This window comes from Phoenix dactylifera, chromosome 6 (assembly GCF_051530095.1).
Source record: "Phoenix dactylifera cultivar Ajwa chromosome 6, Ajwa_hap1_PhDact_Kaust_v1.1, whole genome shotgun sequence".
Taxonomy (NCBI): Eukaryota; Viridiplantae; Streptophyta; class Magnoliopsida; order Arecales; family Arecaceae; genus Phoenix; species Phoenix dactylifera.
The window spans coordinates 28,525,662-28,546,331 of record NC_143195.1 but is presented as its reverse complement, the minus strand read 5'-3'; the positions used below and the strand labels follow the sequence as shown (position 1 = coordinate 28,546,331).

At 36.5% G+C, this 20,670-nt stretch overlaps 1 protein-coding gene across 5 annotated transcripts in view; it reads left to right on the top strand.

Moving 5' to 3' along the window:
* LOC120106720 (DENN (AEX-3) domain-containing protein) overlaps window positions 1–18,481 on the top strand; it is a 29,321-nt gene extending 10,840 nt beyond the window's left edge. For all 5 annotated transcript variants that reach the window (XM_039119760.3, XM_039119761.3, XM_088723566.2 and 2 more), the window contains 8 exons: window positions 142–204; window positions 318–392; window positions 1,198–1,248; window positions 6,684–6,761; window positions 8,119–8,253; window positions 11,592–11,699; window positions 11,813–11,878; window positions 17,841–18,481. In XM_039119760.3, coding sequence (XP_038975688.3) covers window positions 142–204; window positions 318–392; window positions 1,198–1,248; window positions 6,684–6,761; window positions 8,119–8,253; window positions 11,592–11,699; window positions 11,813–11,878; window positions 17,841–17,909 — 645 coding nt within the window. In that variant the 3' untranslated portion in view covers window positions 17,910–18,481. The remainder of the gene's footprint in view (window positions 1–141; window positions 205–317; window positions 393–1,197; window positions 1,249–6,683; window positions 6,762–8,118; window positions 8,254–11,591; window positions 11,700–11,812; window positions 11,879–17,840) is intronic.
* The last annotated feature ends 2,189 nt before the right edge of the window (window positions 18,482–20,670 follow it).

The window sequence follows — 20,670 nt, the reverse complement described above, 5'->3', positions numbered from 1 at the left end:
GTCTTATATTAAATGTTTTTGTCAAAGAGTTTTTTCTTTCTCTTCATGTGGTATTTGTGTAAGTAAATATGATATTTCTCGTCTCATTGTGCATTGGATGGTCATTAATAGAAATGAGAACTAAGAGAATTCATCTTTTAGGTTTTGGCACTCTTTGCTGGAGCATTATTGGAAAAACAAGTGGCAGTAATATGCCCAAATTTGGTAAGTTACCGCTATATGGGCTTCTAGTTTGTGGTATTATGTAGTGCATTCTTATGGTTACCTAGTAATTTGCTGCTGATTCAAGTGCTTGTTTCTTGGACTACTAAGTGTAGGGTGTGCTATCAGCTATTGTCTTGTCGGTTATTCCTATGATTCGACCATTTGAGTGGCAGAGTTTGTTGCTTCCAGTGAGTTTGTCAACTTAAACTTACCTCTCTTGGAATCTCTTTGAAATTTTCACACTTTTGATCTGCCACTGTTTTCTTTTGCAATCAACCATGTGAAATATATTCACTCATATCCAAGGTTCAAATAATCATGCTTGCACAAGCACTTAGAATACACGACTCTACTCACTACTTCACAAAAGTTATACAAAGATACACCCAGGAAATGACTAGTGCTGTTGTTCTACTGTTACAATTGTTGTCACTTACTACTATTATAACATTTGTCAGCCATGAATCTCTTTAAAAGTCCAAGAATGTTGTAGATTCCAGATCTAAAGGTGTTGACTGTTGATTTATTTATTCTTTTTTAAACAAGGCGGACTTTATATAGTTGTGATCTGACCATGTGATAATGGACTTGATGACTGTTGGCACTCTTTCCCCTATTAATGTAAATTAACTTTCCAGAAATGTTAATATGTGAACCTACTTGATGTATTGCCTTAAAGATTCTTCAGGAAAACTACATTTGATTCGGTTTTTGCATTTAAAATTCAAGGGAATTTTCTGCTTTGTACTTCTTGCGGATTACTTCTTAGTTTTCTTCTCTTAGCTAAAACGTATGGTTTGCAATTATTCTTTCTATTAGTTGATATCCTTAAATGCAAGGTATGCCATACCGTACCAAATTGGATGGTATGACGCGTATTGTACTATATTGGTTTGGTACCGGTACACGTTATGGGGTTACCTTGTTTGAATGCCTTTTTGATCTATGTAAAATTGGGGTTGAACTGGCTCTTACATATCAATTTTTTTTCAGGTTCTGCCAAGAAAAATGCTGGATTTCCTTGATGCTCCAGTTCCATTTATTGTGAGTCTCGATTATTTTCTTTTCAGTTTTCTGTTTATAAGAGTCCTGTTCTCCTTAAAAAGTTATGCACAGCTTGCTGTTAAGGCATGAAAACAACTACACTTTCATTGCAATATTCTTAAGGGTATTTGTTTTACAATCCCCATTAAGTTGACCTCTTTGTCTGGCTTAAGTATAACTGGTTATTTTGACTTGCTTCATTGCTTTACTGAATCTACCCGTGCAATTCATAGTATCGTCTAATTTCAGTTCTTAATTAAAATTTGAAATTTTATTCTCACCCTGGTCTTTTTTATTTGTCTTATCTGCAAGGGTACACTATTGCCTCATATGAGTCAATACTATAATAGAAGATAGGACGAAGTTCACAGTGTTGTCGGTTGAGAAATTTATCATAGTTCGATTCAGTTTCATATTCGGATTCATAAGTTCAAATTGAACTCTGTTGCTGCCTGAAGTTTTCAAGTTCATCTTCTTACCAGTGATCATGATGTTATCATCAGTCTTAGGTTTCCTTCCTTGTGTCATCTTGAAGTTACTAGTGTCTTGACATTGTATATTTTTTATTTGTCTTACCTGCAAGGGTACGCTACTGCCTATATATGAGTTAATACTACTACTATAGAAGATAGGATGAAGTTGATCTACTGTAGGTTTAGAAATTTATCATAGTTTGATTCAGTTTCCATATGTATGATTCTCACAAGTTAAAATTGAACTCTATTGCTGCTTGAAGATTTCAAGTTCATCTTCTTACTGGTGCTTGTGATGTTATCATGAGTCCTGGCGGGTTTCCTTCCTTCCTTCCTTTCTTGCCATCATCTTGAGGTTATTAGTGCCCTGTCATAATATTTAACACTATGGAGTTGCTCTATAACATCGATAATGAGAAGCGGATAATATTATTACACCAGATTGTGTCACTTCCTGGAACTCGAATGAGTAAAATTCACTAGTGAGTTAAGCTGAGTGGTACGATGTTCCGCAAGGCCACTATTTTTGTCGTTGAAATGCTGATGAAGTCATAGTTGTTATAAATATCATGTGGTTAGAGTTGAATGCTCATATATAAACTTCTGCAGAAAGTGGATTTTTTTAAAATATGCTGATGGAGTTATCCTTAATATGATTCCAATCTAATAGTTTAGGAGTCTGTAGAAAGAATGTGGCTGATTATCCTCCTGTTGGCTTTAGGTATAGTAGTTCCCATGTTGTGAGTTGCCGGAATATTATACTTACCTTAGGGTATTTAGTTGATAAGGGTAGCTCTGATAAAGGAATGGCTCACTGTCTGTAATTCTGCATATAAACTTCTAATTAACAAACAAATCCACATCACCTTGTATTTTAAATGCTATAATCGGGTTCAAGGTCCTCTTAGTGCCTGTATCTTATAGTCCAGCTTTTCTCATCAAGGTATGCTGAACCGATCGGAACCGGTCGGTTCAGCCTGTATCGAACTGGTGCCGACGGGCACCGGTACGGTACAACATATAAAAACGGAGCCCACGCGCCAGCCCGTGTGTGGGAGCCCATGTGGCATTTGACGCATCCCCGCGCGGACGCATTTTTTTTTTTTTTTTTGGGGGGGGGACGCTCGCGGACGCGCGAGCGGAGAACGCGCGCCCGCGCGTGATTCACCGTGCAGGAACCACACCCCCGCGCGATTCCCCAGCAGGGAATCGTGCCCGAGCGTGGTTCCCCGCGCGGGGCACTGTGCCCATGCAGGCTGCCAGCCCGCGTGGGGGCATTAAATGCCACACATTTGACGCGGACGCGCGTGGACGTGTTTTTTTTTTTTGAAGTCCGCGCGCTTGTGGCCGCATGCGCGGCTCCGGTTCCAAGCCGGTACCGAACTGGAACCGTACCAGTGCTCGTGCTCACCGGTACGCCGGTACAGTTGGTCTGGCGAACCTTGTTTCTCGTACTATAATCTACTATTGACTTGAAAAGGTACACTTATGGTTGAAAAATGCTGCAGATACAATATTTATCTTCCAAATTAGGTGGTTCTTTATGCTTTCAATCTAGAAAAACAAGAGCGGCGACTACTTTAGAAACCCCCCATGCTAAATTAGAAAGCATTTTTTTTTCGAAAATAGAGTATTAAAGATTGATGTAAATTCTTATGCAGGAAAAGACTTTTAGGCTCATTGTAATGGGATTTAAGGAAGGGCGGTGGGGTGAAGATCAGGGACATGCCAAAGGCATGCCAGTGCTGCAGGTGAAGGCAGCCTGGTGGTCTGCAAAGCCGAAAAGAGTTGACTAGAGAGGACACTTGGACTCCTATCCCAAAGCATTAGTTAAATCACAAGATACGATGTATGGCCCTGTATAGACATCCAAGAAAGAAGTTGCAATATACTATTATACATGGCAAGGATAAGTAATTATTCAGTATTTATTATATAATATATACATTCAGCTAATAGTGTTGGATATGGTATTGTTCTTCCAAATCTAGACCTAGCGTAATATCTCTCCAGGGGATCTCTTTAGACCCATATACCATTACTTTTTGGGTACAAGTCCGCCCGAATGACAGCCCTCCATTGTGCTAGAGTAGCAGATAAACATAGAGACGGTTTAGTTGAAGAAAGCTGGCTTCTTTATGCAAGTCCTTCAACATTGAGATGCTGTCATCATCATTAAAAGATTAGAATGGTGGATCAGAGACAGAGGCTCCAAAAACTTTCATCTGTCATCAACAAGTTAGGTTCACAACATATATTCTACTAGGTCTTAATAGCATAGTTGATAAATCAAGTATATTACAGATCTTTTAATTTTTTAGCTTTACCACATTCTTTAAAATAATCAAATCTCCACCTCTTCCACCACAATTAGTATGACTTCCCCTAGCTCCTGTAATTTCTTACCCAAACAAGCTATGATTGCGAGGATTAAAGAGGGAAGCATCAAGATGAAATGATTATATGGAAGACTGAATAGATTAGCACCACATACTTTCTTCACAACACCAAAACTGGTTGTTGACTTTGGAAATGTTCAAAACCCTAAAGAAAGGATGAAATCTTTAAGAAGGGGTTGGAGATGAATCAATGCAAATCAAAATGAACTTTGAAAGGACCTGAATTGACAGTGAAAATTTGAAAGCTGTATTCAAGAAATAGTTGAAGCCAGTAGAATTAGTGAATAGACAGTGATGTCAAGAAGAATGTTTTATTTGGTTTTAAGGAAGGTTAGAGCTTACAATCCATAACCATCAACATCAAGCCTTATCCCAACTATTTTTAGTTTGCTTTATGGATCATCATTTGCCAAGAATTCCAATTAAGGCTTTCCCCTCATACATCCTTCAACAAAAATGAAAGTACCTCTTCTCTTTGGAGTCCTCTCCAATCATTGTTGTACATGAGTAACATGACCATATGATCTCAATTGATTATCACTTTTGTCTTTAATTTTGCAACTCTGATAACTCTCTTACATACTACTTTCTTAGTCCATCCTTTCTAGTTTTACCATAAATCCATCTTACATTTTTATTTTTACTGCACATAACTTTTTTCCCTAACCCTTTTGTTTTCCTAGAAACATCAAAGCCATAAAATATAGCAGGCCTTATTGTTGTTCCATAAAATTTGCTTTAAAGTTGTCAGGGTATGTGGCTATGTGCTGATCAAATAATAGCTCAGAAGCACCTCGACACTTCGTCCAACCAGCTCTAATCCTATGATGGATCCCAAATAATGAGATCTATCACTTTTTGGTATTTCTTGATTGTCAATTTTAGTTACGAATTTAAGATCTTATCTTCATCTTTATTTTCATAAAAATTATGTTAAAAAATACTTGTTTTGCTGTTTGATCCTTTATCCTACAAAGATTTCTTCCATTAAAAAATACTTCTTTTCTCAGCACCAACATTACATCATTTGCGAATAGCATTCACGAAGGCATGTACTTAAATATTCATCATAAGTTCATCAATAATTGGCTTAAAAATATGCTTAGTATCGATCTTTGGTGCAATCCTATTGTAATTGGATATACATCTACCGTGCGACAATAACACCTAATGCTTGTCAAAGCTCTGGCATACATATTTTAAATGACTTCAATATATTGTTTATGGACACCCTTCTTTCTTTAAGTGCGCTAAGCTACCTTTCTTGGCACCTTATCATAAGCTTTCACCAGGTCAAAAAGACCATGCACATGCTTTTTGCCTTTTATATATTTTTTTCTATTAATTACAAGTAAGTATATAGCCACTATTGTTACCTTTCAAACGTAAATTCAAAACAGTTCTCTGAGATTTCATTTCAATTTGGAGTTTTTAGTTATTTTGATCGATAGATCTTAATCAGATAGATCTTAATAAGAAAATATTAATGAAAAATGCTTTCTCTTTGTTTAATTACCCTTTCCCATAATTCAACAGAGTGATTAATTTAATTCTCCTCAAATTATGGAAATTTGTGTGTCACCTTTATTTTCATAACTAGGTACTACAGTACTCCAATCATCTCACATTTTCTTGATTCTCAAAAGTTCCTCCAATCCAAATTGGTTCTCCGAAACATGATTAATTGGGCTTGAAATGGAGTTGTTATCAATGGTGTGACTGTTCAAAGCTCAATAGCTAAAGAATGGGATTCAAGGACTTGTAAGGGTTCTATCCTGCAGTTAACTTATAGCTACCCAATCAAGCAAGATTCAACCCTTAGTCGTGTAGTAGTCGCTGCTTCAAGAAGTGAAAAAAAGGATCTTACATGCCACAAATGGGGGGCCATACTTCAACTCTTGAATGCTTTGACGACTCTGGTTTCTTTTATTATTTTTAAAAACTACCAACTTCTTCACTAATCGATGGTCAGTAGGTCTTGGACTTATATGACAATCTAGCAAGTCTCGTAGGTGTTGATATGGTGTTTTGCACAGCATAGCATAATACTGACAAATGGTTGAGATCTCTCACCAGTTGTCAGACATCTTATGAAACATTCTTGAAACTTCCACAAAGGCTATGAGACGTCTATTATGAGATATGATACTATGACAGACATAAAGCCTAACATAAAGACAAATAAGACTCAACTATAAACTAGGACTCCTCATTAACAGAATGGGCCCCTTCTACCTCATGTTGTAAGTGATCATTATTTTCATTTTTTACCTCTATGTTCTTGACAGCTAATACCTTTGTGTCCTTTTTAGTTGACCTTTAAAACTTTGGATCCTTTTCATATAGAGATTATTCTTTACTGTACTTAATTTGTGAGCGCTAGATGCTTGAAAGCTGGTACCTCTGTCCTTCCAAGTCGGCCTTTCGAGCTTTGGGTCTTTTTCATATAGAGACTATTCTTTACTGTAATTAAATTATGACACTAGATGCTGCTTGAAGTTCTTTATAATAATGTTGCCGTTAAGTGATTATAGAAAGTAATTTTATGCCTCTGATTTCACAGGTTGGTATACAACACAAACCAGCTGATAGCAAAATTAAAACAACCAACATTATACAAGTTAATGTCTCCAAGGACCAGGTTTGTGAATATGATTTGGGTTTTGTTATTATCCTCTTATACATCTTTAGTTGGGATATGAATCTTCACATTCTTTTTTAGGGCTGGAAACAGATCGAATACAGATCGGATATTGGTATATTCATATTTGTATCCATATTTTTCAATGAATACATATACAGATGCAGATATTAAATGAATACTAAAATTGGTATCCATATTTGTTCTAAATGGTTATAGATACGAATATGATATTAAGCATATCCATATTTATTCTGAATGAATACAGATATAAGTTGGATTTCTTTCCTAATACAAATGTAAGTTGAATATTATTAAGAAATAAATCAAATTTTTAGTGGAATTCAATGATGAAAACTAACATTAATTATATATTCATAAAGAACGGTAATAGAATTCACTATATAGATTGCTTATGACACATAGGTAACTAAGGATCTAAGGCATGGTTATCAAATCCACACATAGACCGACCTAGTTAAGGGTCCAAGTCATTGGTACATACAGGTTTATATTAAAAAGTTAAAATTAAAATTATTTAAAAATATAAGATAAAAATATTAATATTTTTTGCATCAAATACCATTATTACTCTTTAATTATGGCATAAATAAAAATAATCATGAACTATCTATTCTTAGAGAGCTTGTAAGAAAAATTATATATAAATATAGGTGTTATTAATATTTTGGAATATTTTAACAATAAAGCTTTGAAAAATGTCATAAAGAATAAAATAAAGTTTATTCATTTTTCATTTTTTATCAAAGAGAAGGATTTTTTGTAAAAAAATAATGATTAAAACTATAAAATATCACAATACACATCAAATGATTATTTAATGACCTGAATATGTGAGAAAAGGATTTTTATAAAAATTAATGCCTAAAATGTTAAGTATCAAACTAGAGACTATGGGTTTGAATCCCAAGTTATGCAGCTGATTTTTGTGATTTTTTTACCGGATATCTGGATCAGGATTTCGAATCTGGATCCAGAATGATTTAAAAATACATATCCGAATTGGGATCCGGATTTGATCGGTTATCAAAATATCTATCCGAGTCCGATCCAATTCAGATATGGAAATGGATGTGGTCATATTTTATCTGATCTGTTTTCAGCCCCATCCTTTTTCTATGAAAATTTACAGTATGGGTTATGATACTAAGCCCTTCAACTTGGGTATTTTTGTTGATCAGAGGCTACCAAACAACTAACCTGCACATGCTTGCTGAATTTTTATAGTAAAAGAACAAGTCTAGTGGGTTACCAACCTCAAGCAGTTTCTTGGTGATAGTATTAGCATTATATCTATTCCGCACTGACTTCTTGCGTCAATTTTCCAATTATGCAGGTGAAGACATGTTCCTTGCCTCAACTTCCTCGATATAAGGAACTTGTCTCTGATCTAAGTCCTATTCATGCTCGGCTCTCATGTGAAAATTCCATAGCTAAAAGACATCCTGTTTACAGATGTAGTGAAGTTCAGGTTAATCCACACTCTAATTGAATACAGTATTATGTGTTTTTTTTTCTTTCTAGTAACTTGAATTTGTTTCTCAATGAAATACCAACAGAGTGTGCCTGATGTATGGGACATTTTTTGGGTGGGAAATGATTTTTAACTTCTTCTGCTGTATTATTGAACTGATGGGAAAAAAGTGTCTTCTTACTCGCCAATTTACATGGAACCTTTTATTGATGCCTATTAGGAGAGTAGTTCGAGTGCCTCAATTTAAGTTATCGCCTTTTCAAACTTAACCAATTAAGTGCCAGAATTATGAGTCATTCCTTTCCACAAATTCCTATAAGGGTTTATTTCCGCTATTAGTGAGACTTTTCAAAATCCTCGGATTTTCTATGTGATGTTTAGGTCTTACCCTCCACTTGTGAGCTTTCAACATAAATCTGTCTGTCTCCATTTTGCATTTTATTGGGTTTTTTTTTTTTTAATTTTATGTATCTTTACTATTTAAGGTTTTGCAATACTAAATCCTTATTTGGTGTAACATATGTAGTGCTGAAAGCTTATGATAAGGTGCCAACCAAGGTTGGGCGAACCGTCCTGAACCGTCTGGCTTGGGGCGTACCGAACCTTCTGGTTTGAGACATACTGAACCGAACCGACGGAAAATAGGGACGGTTCGCTCCATCAATTCGGAACCGTTGGATTAAATGTTTGGGAAGATGTCCACTGTTTGATTAAGGCTCATTCGATTAAAAAAATGGCTTAAAAAGCTTTTGCATCCCCTGTTCGATAATTTGAGAAACCCACGCGATTGGCCCGAAGCACCTTTCCACCCCTTTGTCGCACTCGGAGCACCTTTTCCTCACCCGCGGCATCACCGGTAAGGATCATCTCTCTCTCTCTCTCTCTCTCTCTCTCTCTCTCTCGGGTTCCTCTCCAACTCCCTCCCTCCTTCCCTACCTTTCCCTCTCTCCCTTTTTCTCTCCCTTCGTCCCTACTAAGGTTAGGGTTAGGGTTTAACCTCCCCTTCCATTCTTCCTTTCTCCCTCCCTCTCCCTCTCCCCTTCTCTCTCTCTTCCTCTCCTTTTCTCCCTCTTCCTCCTTGTCTCCTTGTTTTCAGTTTGCCTCAGATCGGCACAGTACGGATCCGTACAATGCTGAACCGATCGTTGGCCAATATGCCCTCTGGTACTGGTCTGGCGAACCTTGGTGGCAACACTTAAAACTTCATCTCTTGTACTCTTATGTTATATGCATGTGCCTCTCTTTTGCTAAGCACTGCATTATTTTCAAAATTACCTCTATAGTGTTTCATGGACATTTTAAATATTTGGCTCAACAACAGGAAAATAAGGAGATAAGCGGTACATGTAGGAAAAAGAACAGTTTGAACTATATAAGTTTTGAAATATTGTATAGCTGAAAATGTTAGAAACTATTATTTGCTAGGGTGTTGTGAAGGACTCAATCTTCATCCAAACTCCAAAATCTGCTCAGCAATATGATTAGCATTTGCATAATTGTTTAGTAATACCTCATCCTAATTGTTCTCTAGATACAAAAGAAGTTTATTTCTAAGTTCTTATGTCATCACGGTTGGTTGAACTCATTGTTAGAACCTAATTAGCAGGAAGCTTCTGCTTAGGGTATTCTACCTGCTTTGGAAACTCCTTGGAAACTCAAGACCTCACCAACTTCCTAAGTGCTTCCTTCAAATATTTTTAGAATATCAACTTCCGCTTCTGTGCACCTGCACCCATACCCACTCCTGCACCATCTCCCAGTTCCACAACTATAAGGTTGGCCCAGTCCAACTCTTCAGTAGCTGCAATCGAAGAATTTGATAATTATCTAAAGTTTCTGATGCACGCCCGACTCACCACTGTCAAACTTGTCTAGTTCGATGCCAGATTCGAGTTACTGGATGCAAGCAACTGTCAGACATGACTTCATGGATACTGTTCTGCCCTACCCTCTCGTAGTTGTTGTAGTGTTATTTTTGTTGAAATAATCACACTAGTATCTACTTTATGGTATGACGCCTATGACGCCAATGTACTGCTTGACCATTCATTTCTAGAGGTTCACTTCACTGTTATTTCCGTTGCAATTGCATTTTATATTTTCTAACATGGTCCTTATACCCGTCATTGAAATACCTTGGAGCTTTAAGCATGTTGTTGTATCGTCTTTGACATTTGTTGTGCAACTTTTTGGTTCAAGCTTCAAACATGCAATTATCACCAATCTGAGCGCCTTTATCACATGTTCTATTAGTATTGGGTTCAACAGGAGCTATCTTCTCCCAGATGCCCTTAGGCCCTATTATACTGCTCTTTTGTGGCCATTATATGATCAACACTCATGATGATGCCTATACTATTATCTCTTCTTGTGGCAACTCTAATATGATGTTGATAAAATGGACATGAGACCTTTTCTAATTTTTGTCGGTTTGGATATTGAGTGTGTTTTTCCCATCCAATGCACCTCCTACCCTATTGCCCGGTCTTGTCTTACAATTACTCTTAATGCTAACAATCAAAGATTTATATGTAGCTTTAGAAAAGCCCTTCAATTGCCTATCTGTTTCACTAATTGCTGACTCTTAAGTTCTAATTATCAACCACCTCATTTGAATTTCGAACTTGCCATTCTTATTACAAATCATTGTGTTAGTTCTTGCTTTATCTATTACCCACTTATTTTTTACCTTTGTGGTTCTTGATGCTAATTGGGCTTCCGAACTTACCAATTGGAAGTTTGGCACTATGACTTCTGGCTTGTTCATGCTTATTACTTAGAAGAGCATGATGCAAGATCTTGGCTCTTAGTTCATCACTGTATTTCAGTACTGCATGGTTCATGATATTGAGTTGTCCTGAGATTTGCTGTTTTCTTGTAGATTTAGTCTTACGTTGTTCACTCTTAAGTACTCTTCTATGGAAAGAATATGCTATCTACATTGCTAGCAATGTGGTTTATCATTGTAAAATGAGAAACATTGATATTGACTTTTGATTATGTAGATTCTGTCTGCACTTTCCACTTCTCTCTTCCTCAAGTCTATTTGAGGAACTAGCAGATGTTTTCCAAAGTGATACATTACATAGTTTTTTTGGTCTCAGTGGGTAAAATTAGTCAGTCTATGATCTTCCATGAGTTTAGGATGAGTTAGATGCTATCTTACGTCAAACAAAGTCTATGTGCATCTGTTCTGCTTCTTGTAGATTCTATATGGTGAGGGTTTTGGCCTGTTATTATATTGGTCTGCCACCTCTCTTTAATTTTTTGCATTTACTGTACTTTATGCTTCATGTCTTTGTTGCTAGTCTAATTAATGTGGATCAAAAGTTCAGGCTGAAGCTGCCGGTCACTTCTTAAGTGTCATGAAAGCCTACCTAGAATCCCTCTGTTCTAATTTGCGGTCTCATACCATCACTAATGTGCAATCAAATAATGATAAGGTTGGGGAACTCTTAACATTTCATGTATCTGCTAGTAAGCAACAATTTCTTTTTAAATTATATTTTAATTCTTTCCATATATGACTTCTAAAAATATTTGATTATGGTTTCAGGTATCACTTCTCCTTAAAGACAGTTTTGTTGATTCATTCCCCATCAAAGATCGACCATTCATTAAGGTTCTCTACTTTTCTCTGTCTTATATTCGTTTATTATTGTGTCTTTATTTTGAGCCATTCATAACTATCTTCTGAGCAACTGCATTTTCTTTGTTCTTATTACTTTCTTTTAGGGATCGTGGTCTTTTGCATTTGATAGAAAGTAATTTTATCATCTATATATACTTATTAGTAAAAAATTATAATAAGTTCTCTTTTTTGTTGTGCATATACATTTTTCATGAAAATTAAAACACTAAAAGCTTCTTTGCGGACCGGGTTAGCCTTGTCAATGGTACATCTCTCCTTTGTTAGAAATGATTCGAAGATAGCTTAGCATAGTCTAAAATGTGAAAAGACATGATTTTATTTGGAGGGACTCTTGTCATGACAAAATTTGCACCTTGTGACTTTTCATGTTGTTGATGTTGAAGGGTTTTGGGAAGAAATAGGAGATATCTAGGACTTTTGGTTCATTGTAATTTTTTCTAGGCATTGATGACCTTAGGTTAGCTCAGGACATGCAATAGTTGTGGTTTGATTACCCGAATATATTAGAATAGGAATTCATGATTTCCAAATACGTTTACAAGCTTAATATTCAAGATATCTATTACATCTAGTCAGTACATTATTCAAGCATTGTGTATATATCCAATTTTTGATGTACACATGCAAAAAGAATAATTAATATAAGGGCATACATGCAAATAGTAAATTGGCGAGGGTATACATGCAAAAAACTTTTTTTCATGTTATAAACAAACTCAATAAAGGATCTTATTTCTGCATAAAAGAAAGATATCCGGACCGGAGGTGGGAAGATAGGGGCTGGAAAAGCTTATGCTCTTTTTCATTTCTTTTTAAGCATAATTTCAATGCTTGAAAAATAGTACAATGCTTGTTCAATTTCTTGTAATCTTATTTCCATCTTTTTGTGAGTGCTAACATTTAAAGCCAATAATATACCAAGGTTTGGTGAAAATTGAAAGTCAATAATGATAGAATGTGTTCCAATTTTATCATCGTTAATCAAACAGATCATTACAAGTCTTTCGATCTATTAGTCTCAAGTCTCAAGACTATTTCCGATGGATCTTTCTTTTAGTTACCAAAAAAAGGATCTTTCTTTTTCTAAGGAAACATTCGTGCAAGCATCATATTTTCTCCAACTTTATTTCTTTTTAAATATTTTTTGCTTTTTCTTTGTATGCTTTTTTCTCTCATTGGTTTTTGTTTCCAAGTCCATTCAGGAGGCTCTATATAACTATGGCTAGAAGGAACCCATGGAAGAACAACCAGATCTAGAAACTAACTAGGTCCATAAACATTGCTATGGGTGCCATTAGAATATACGGTAAACTATCATTCTGCCTATAGCTGTTGATGGGCTAAAGGCTTGACCTATTATTAGGGATATATGTATATGTATGTGATAAACTAGTTCAAAACATTTTTCCCATTGTGAAAGACAATATAAGTTATAATATTTTTGCTATAAATCAAGGATAGCCATTAAATGAATTGGTTTTTGGAAATGTATTCCTTAATAACAATATGCAAGTAGAGGGTTAATTAGAGCAACCATCTTAGTTTGTTTCTCTAGGGAATAAAAAAATTTAGATTATTGAAGTGAACTAATGATCCAAACTAGAGTAATTTAGCATGAATTGATCAGTTAGGTAAAACCATGACAATCTATTGTACAAGTAATGATGGGTTGATTCTTTTGTGTTCATTATGCTCAATTATAAGGTTTGGTGTCGTCATCATTATCGAATTGAGCAAAATTTTGTGATTGATTATCAACTTGTCCCTCAGAGGACCAATTATTTTTAGAACTTCTAGGCTCTCACAAGATATGCATTTAGAAAGGTAGTTGGTAGCAGGGAGACCTACCTAGGATGGAACCTGGCAAGGCTTGCTCGAGTTTCGCTGTAGCCTTGTCCTGATAAAAAAAAAAGGTTTCTGGCTTTGCTTAGAGCCTAGTGTTGAAAGCCTTTTTCAGGCTCCACTCTAAATGTGATCCATGCCCGAGTCTAATAGAGCTGCCATGGTCTAAGCCCTTTACCCAACAAAAAAATGAGAGTCAGGGATCGGGGTAGGAGCGAGAGGAGAGAGAGAAGAATTAAGAGATCCTGAGAGAGAGGAGATAGAGAGAGAAGAGAGAGAGGAGAGAGAAGGGGGAGCGTTGGGGGAGCGCGAGGGGAGAGGGAAGGGAGAGAAGAGAGAGGAGAGGGTTTGAGGGAGAGAGAGGAGAGTGGGGTGCTAGGAAGAGAGTAGAAGGGAGAGAGAAAAGCAAGAGGAGAGAGATCGAGAGAGAGAGAAGAGAGAGATTAGGAGGGGGGGAGAAAGAGGAGAAGGGGGTTGCCGGGGAGAAGAGTGGGGAACAGAGTTAGTGGATGGTGGGGAGGAGGGGCTGTGCAGGTTGGGCCTTATATTAGGCTCAGGTTGGATTATTGGGGACTTGCTAAAGAGACATTATGGAATAATACCTTTTGAGATGTGAACAAGAGGCTTAGAGAAATCTGGTGTTCTCTGGCCCAAAATTTATTTGAGCTTGAATTTCAGGCCTAAGCATAACTCAATTCTTTTCGGTCTAGACCCAAACATCGGCCCGAAGCTGGCCCAGCTTGATGGGCTTTTGGGCCAGCCCAAGACCCTTTTTTAGCCCAAGACCCATTTGATTTGTTAGCGTAAACTTATGCAACAAGGGAGCAACCCTCTAAATTGTTCTAGACTTGGAAAGAATCTTGACAAAAAAAGGAAGATGCAAGGTTTTTTTTTTTGGGTCAAAGAAGAGCACGTTTTAATAGAAGGAATGCATTCAAATTTAAGGTTCATACTTTAAGTTGTTAAGTCATGAACATGGTTATATCGCTTTTTTGTATAGATACATTATAATCAATATGTGGTAATGAAAAACTGATAGAGAAGGCACCATCATAAAGTTTATACTGGAGGCTCAGGGTACAAAAAGTATTGATGTGGCATGATCGTGGTGTGTGGAAGTCTCTTATTGAATGAGAGAATATTTGGAGCATTATAGTAGATAAGTCTATGGATCTGAGTACAAAACTCGGGGTAGATTTAGATAATTTCATGGCATATGGGCAGATGGTAGGTTGGAACAAGGACTAATGACCTGGTCTATCTTGGTAATACTGTACCATACTAGAGAGAGGGTCCTAGGATGCATGTGGAGCCCCAACCCTCTTCAAATTGGGGTAGTCTCGTACCATGTTTCTAGTAAAAAACTAATATGAGGTATGATACTGATATTTGAACCCTTGGCCCCATTATTTGGATTTAAACCCTTGGCTGTGGAAAGAATATCTATACAACTATCACCAGTATAAGTATTATATTAGCCATCAGTTTAGCAGTTAGTCAGTTTTATATTTTGCATTGGAAGGCAATTTTTGGTTTATTAAGGTATGTTATGGGATGTCTCGAGAAAGATGGTCATAGGTCTTCATGAAGTATCATAAGTTTTTTAGATACTTATTCGGGCGATATTTGTCTTTCGACAGGGTATCTGCACATTGAGCCTTCAACTATAGGGAATTTTATAACTTGGAATAGCGGGAAGTAAGGGTTGAACTATTGTCATAGAAACTACAATATAAACTATGGGGGAATGTACTTTTTTTTTCTTCGACATGAATACATTTTAGTTGTGGTAGATGCAGCTATGCATGTATCTGCTACGCTGGAAGCTTATAACACTGCTAACACTATGTGTGCATGTCAGTGTGCGCACTTGACTTTTCAGCCACACACTATCTTTCCTTTTTATTCCTTTTTCCTCTTTTCTCTTCACACAGTTTTCCTTCTTCCATCTATTTTTGTTCTTCTCTACTTGATCATCATTAACTAACATAATTATTGTTAAAACTTAAAAGCCTAGACATAGGAGCTACTGATTTATGTCCTGGGCTTTCCCATTTATTTGCATTTGGCCCAAATAATGGGGTTTGGGTAAAGAACTATAATTGTGTTGATTTTTGTTTATGTGAATTGGACCTGACGAAAGTTGGGTTGGGTTCTAGTTTGCCTCTCTTCGGCTTGTTGCATCTTGAAGAGTGAGCGAGGACAGTCAAAAGGCTCCTGTATGTGGTCTAGATTGGGTCTTTTGTTCAACCTAGAATTGCAAAAAGAGAAAGCTAAGAGGTAAAAGGGGAAGAAATCTTCTCTTCCTCATGCCTTGGGTTTGATTTGCTGCCCTCCTCCATTTCTACTTCTTTGTCTCATATGGTCTTTTTGGCGGTGTGGAGAAGAGGAGAAAGGAAGAAACTCTGCCTCTCCAAACTTTATTTCTTTGTTTCACTTTCAATGCCATATTTGCAATCTTCTCTCTCTTCCCTCACTCCCTTCTTCCAAATAAAGAAAACAACCTCCATCACTTGGCCTCGTCAATAATGGATATGCCTTTATCTGACATTCTTGACCTGCACCTCTTACCCTTTTTCTGTAAGATCCCATCCCTATTGTTCTGTCTTACTATCTTCTAAGTTGTTAATACATTTCTATCATTCTGCCTCTCCCTCTCCTCTACCGCCATTCTTATCAAAACCAAAATTTTTGCTCGGTGCCCTTGTGAGATGCTTGGCTTTTGGATTGGCATCATATGGATTTGAAGTAGGACACGATTTAGAACTTGATTTTTGAACTAGAATTCAAAGGCTCTTTAGCCGTGGTAATGGCATGGGAAATCCACTTATTTCAAGGAAACAAGAACATTCAAGGGTTTCAGAAGAGATGGAATTAGAACTGTTTCTTTTCCATTCTATTATTTTTATTTGGGCTGGTAGATTGTCTTTGGCTCCATTAGCATAAACAGCGCATGGTTGGATCTATTTATTGGAACCCCATTTATAATCTGGTTAGGGTTCTTATTATTATTATTTTCTGACTTGTCCCAAATCTGACTCAACCCTAACCTATGCTGACCCGACACATTGCTGCTCCTAACCAGAGTTGCAACGGGAAGGTTAGGTGGTGTTCAGTAGTGCCAAACAAGAATGACGTGAATACTACGTGTCATTGTGGACTGGCTCGTCACATTTCCTTTGTAACTTGGCTTTGTAAATCGAAATACTGTGGTCATCTATGGCATGCATTGAGTAGTATGTTTATCTATGTTAGGAATCCTATCTCTATTTGAGCTTTTTTATTAACTCTGTATTACTGTTCAGAAAGGCTTTTTTAATGCTTCCCTTACCTTACCTCTCAAGATAAGTCTTCCATGGTGCCTTAAAGGCTTATGAGTCTGGAGTGAGGCATGCATGTAGTTCTGAGAGGCGAATGTGTGGTCTGTACCTTCCTTGTTATATTATGCCTTACATCAGAGGCATACACAGGCTATCATTCTTGCGTGCAGGCTGCATTTGGAAGCCCGGAGTAAATGATTTAACTTTACTCCTATTTACTCTGGAATAAACTACTCCAGCAGTCCACCCTACATTGTGGAGTAATTTATTCCTTAGTTAAGTGCGATAAATAGGTTTGGATGGCAAAAAGTTATGTAACGATTTTTTCAAAAAAACCTATTTTATCCTTTTGAAAAGTCGTTTAACCCCAGTGCTCCAACGAGTATTTGGCTGAAAAAGGGGTGGAATTAAATGGGTTAATTGACTTTTACTCCCTCTTGTTCCGCTTGCAAATGTATATTTGGTGTTGCTGGTTAGCAGCTTCTGTAACCACGTCTAAACATAATGCTCCCATTTATTACCTAATTTTAACAAGTACTGAACCTTTCAAGAAAATCCACGTGCCTTATTCCTTGCGCCTGAGGTTAAGGTCTTGACTCATTATGAAGTTGAATATCTCAGCTTGTGCTTTTAAGGATTTCAGTCATGGTATTGTGCACTGCATAAATAAACTCCAATATTCGATGCAAGCGCTATTCATTCAGCTTTTTTTTTTTCTAAGAAAAAATTATTTATTCAGTTTTTTGACCTTCAAATATAATGACTTGCAGCTTTTTGTAGACACGCAACTGTTCTCAGCTCTATCAGATTCTCGGCTCTCCACATATGAGCATGAGTAGTCTTAACTTTGGCAATATACCAACTAATGCATGATCAATCAAGAGCTCATTTGATAGGGGATCAAAAGCTGCAGAAAGTGTAATGCATGGGCATACACTACCACCGCTCGGTGCACTGCTACATGATGTTCAAAATTTACCTGCAGCGAGGGTTCCTGCATAGAATTTTACTCCCAGAAAGAAAATCAGCATGCTTATATTGTAATTTGATCACATGGTAATACTATGGCTGGCCCTACCAAGTTTGGCTGCTTCAGGGCCTTCTGGCCATCAGAAATGTGATGCATCCCGATCTTTTAAAAATGGGATGCCATGGCTTGTTAGAGGTCTGTTTGTTTGCCTATTGTTGTATATCTGTATCCAATAAACTTTTTTTGAGCGGGCCTTTGGTCACCGGATCTTTTTTTTTATATCTTTATGTCAATAAATTTTTAGGATCATTTGAATCACAGTCACGGCAACATGCCGAGCTTATAGTTTTTTGAGATTGTTCACTATTCTAAATTTAGAAAATCTATGTTCATGTAAATGCTTGAGAATACCATAATTCTATTAACTGGATAACTGCATCATACAACTTTCCATGCTACTAAACTCTTTCAAAAGCAGATCAGCTCATAAAATTCCTGCTTTGAAGGAGAGATGCTAGATGTTTTTTGTTGTCATTGCAGGTTGGTCCTTGCAGTCTTTACCAAAATACTTTTGGTATGGAAGGACTGAAAGAACTAAAAGTCTGGCCCGCCTTGCTTAGGGTGCTTTAATTTCCAAATCATGATTCTATTCCATTTGTCCATTTTTTAAAGTTTGAAAGTTGATATGTGGTTTACACACAGGAAATTTAAAAACGGGAAAACAGTAAATGATCAAAGAAATATCTGAAAATTTTAATTTCATAATTTAAACCTTGTATGTCTTCTCAAAAGAAGGTTTTTATGAAATTTTCTAACACAATTAGGCAGCTTATAATTTATAACCTTTTTGGTTAGGACCTAATTTATGGTTCACAGAATATGTAAAATCACATGGAAGTCCTTTTCGGTAAACCAAGTGCACATTGGAGAACCAACCTTGTTAGCTTGCTCTAGTTTTTCATCAAAGCTTAATGCACATGATCTATATCTGTAAATAGAGAGAATATTCTGAGGTTCGCAATCTCGGTAGGGGCACCATATCAGTTTGATATAGTGCGGTATGCATTTTGTATTGGAATAGCTTTTGAATCATTTTTTATAATTTTCATCTAAGTATGAGCCGGTGCATTCTGATATGGTCAGTATGTATCTTGTCTACCTCGGTGCATCTTGCTATGTTTAGGTATGGAATTGTAGAGAATATATACTGATCCAAGTATGAGTACACTGCAACATAGTTTATGATGGTATAGCAGTTCATGCTGCTAGGGTTTTGAAGATTTTTAGGGTGATTATTGGACTTGGTACGAGAGGCTTAAATTCTAATTGTGTTGGGCAAGGGGAGGCATGGATTGCTATGGTCGCATGCCTGGCGCAGCAGGAAAAGAGAAGGTAAAAAATAAAAGAGAGAAATTTCCCCTCATTAACAGGTCAATGTCACGAGTATTTAATGGTACCATAGAAAGAATGACTACCATGTGGCAAATCTTCATAAGCTGGAAATATTTGAAAATAAAAAAATGACTGTTTTAACTGTTGTTATCTATCATTATAATGTAATATAGAACTAAACATCAAAAGAAATGCAGCGTCATCATTTTCCTCGTTTTTTTTTTGTGGTAAAATGGCATCATTTTCTTGATTCATCGATCACCGGAGAAATTCTTTCTTTTATTTTCATCTGATGCAAAATTTAACTTTAAAAATACTATTTATGCATGCATGCACATGTTATAGTGTGCATGTATATATATATATACATGTATGCTTAAATCATTTGTGTTCATATATGGCGTAGCACTTTGAGAGGAAGATTCAGCTGTGATCTTATTATGAATTTTGCCATTAATGTGAGTGAATGAATATTCGGTAATCTTTTCCCAGTGCGCTACTTTTCCTTCCTGTTTGTGCTCGTTTGTTTGCGTGTGCGCGCGAGAGAGGAGAGAAAGAGAGAGAGAGAGAGAGAGAGAGAGAGAGAGAGAGACCAGGAGATGAGCCGAAGGGAGGATGAAGAAATTAAGGAGCCCCTTGCAGCTTGACCAATTGACCGAGGTTATTATAGAGCCGACCGATGCTACTGCCTTGGTGGTTAGGAGCTCTCTCCTCTATTATAACCTTGGCAAGAGTTCAAGGATTAGCACCACCTTTTTGGTAACCATGCACAACCTTCAATGCATTTTTCTCACGACATGCTTGTTGCTTGACACTTTTTTTTTCTTCCAAGTTGTAAAAATAGTGAAAAAGGGCTGTCGCTCTGCAGCAAAGTAAGAGTTTGGCTAAAAAACGCTATTTTTTGTGGTTGTGTTGTAATCCATCGGTTTTATAATTTGTCCCATTTTCCCTTGTTGCTTCTTAAGATCAAACTGCGCGCAAGCACGAAAGTAGGTACAAATAGACTGGTTTTATGAGAAACTTGTCCTTTGCGCCAGTGCACTAGATAGACCGTAAGGAGATATATAGTTTTTGTATATATTTTATATAATAATAATAATAAAACAATAGTAAATAATGTAATAATCATAAAAATAAATTAAAATAATAAAAATTATAATAAAATAAATAAATTTATTAATATTATATAATAATATGATAATTATAATAAAATTATTATTAATAATAATATATTAATT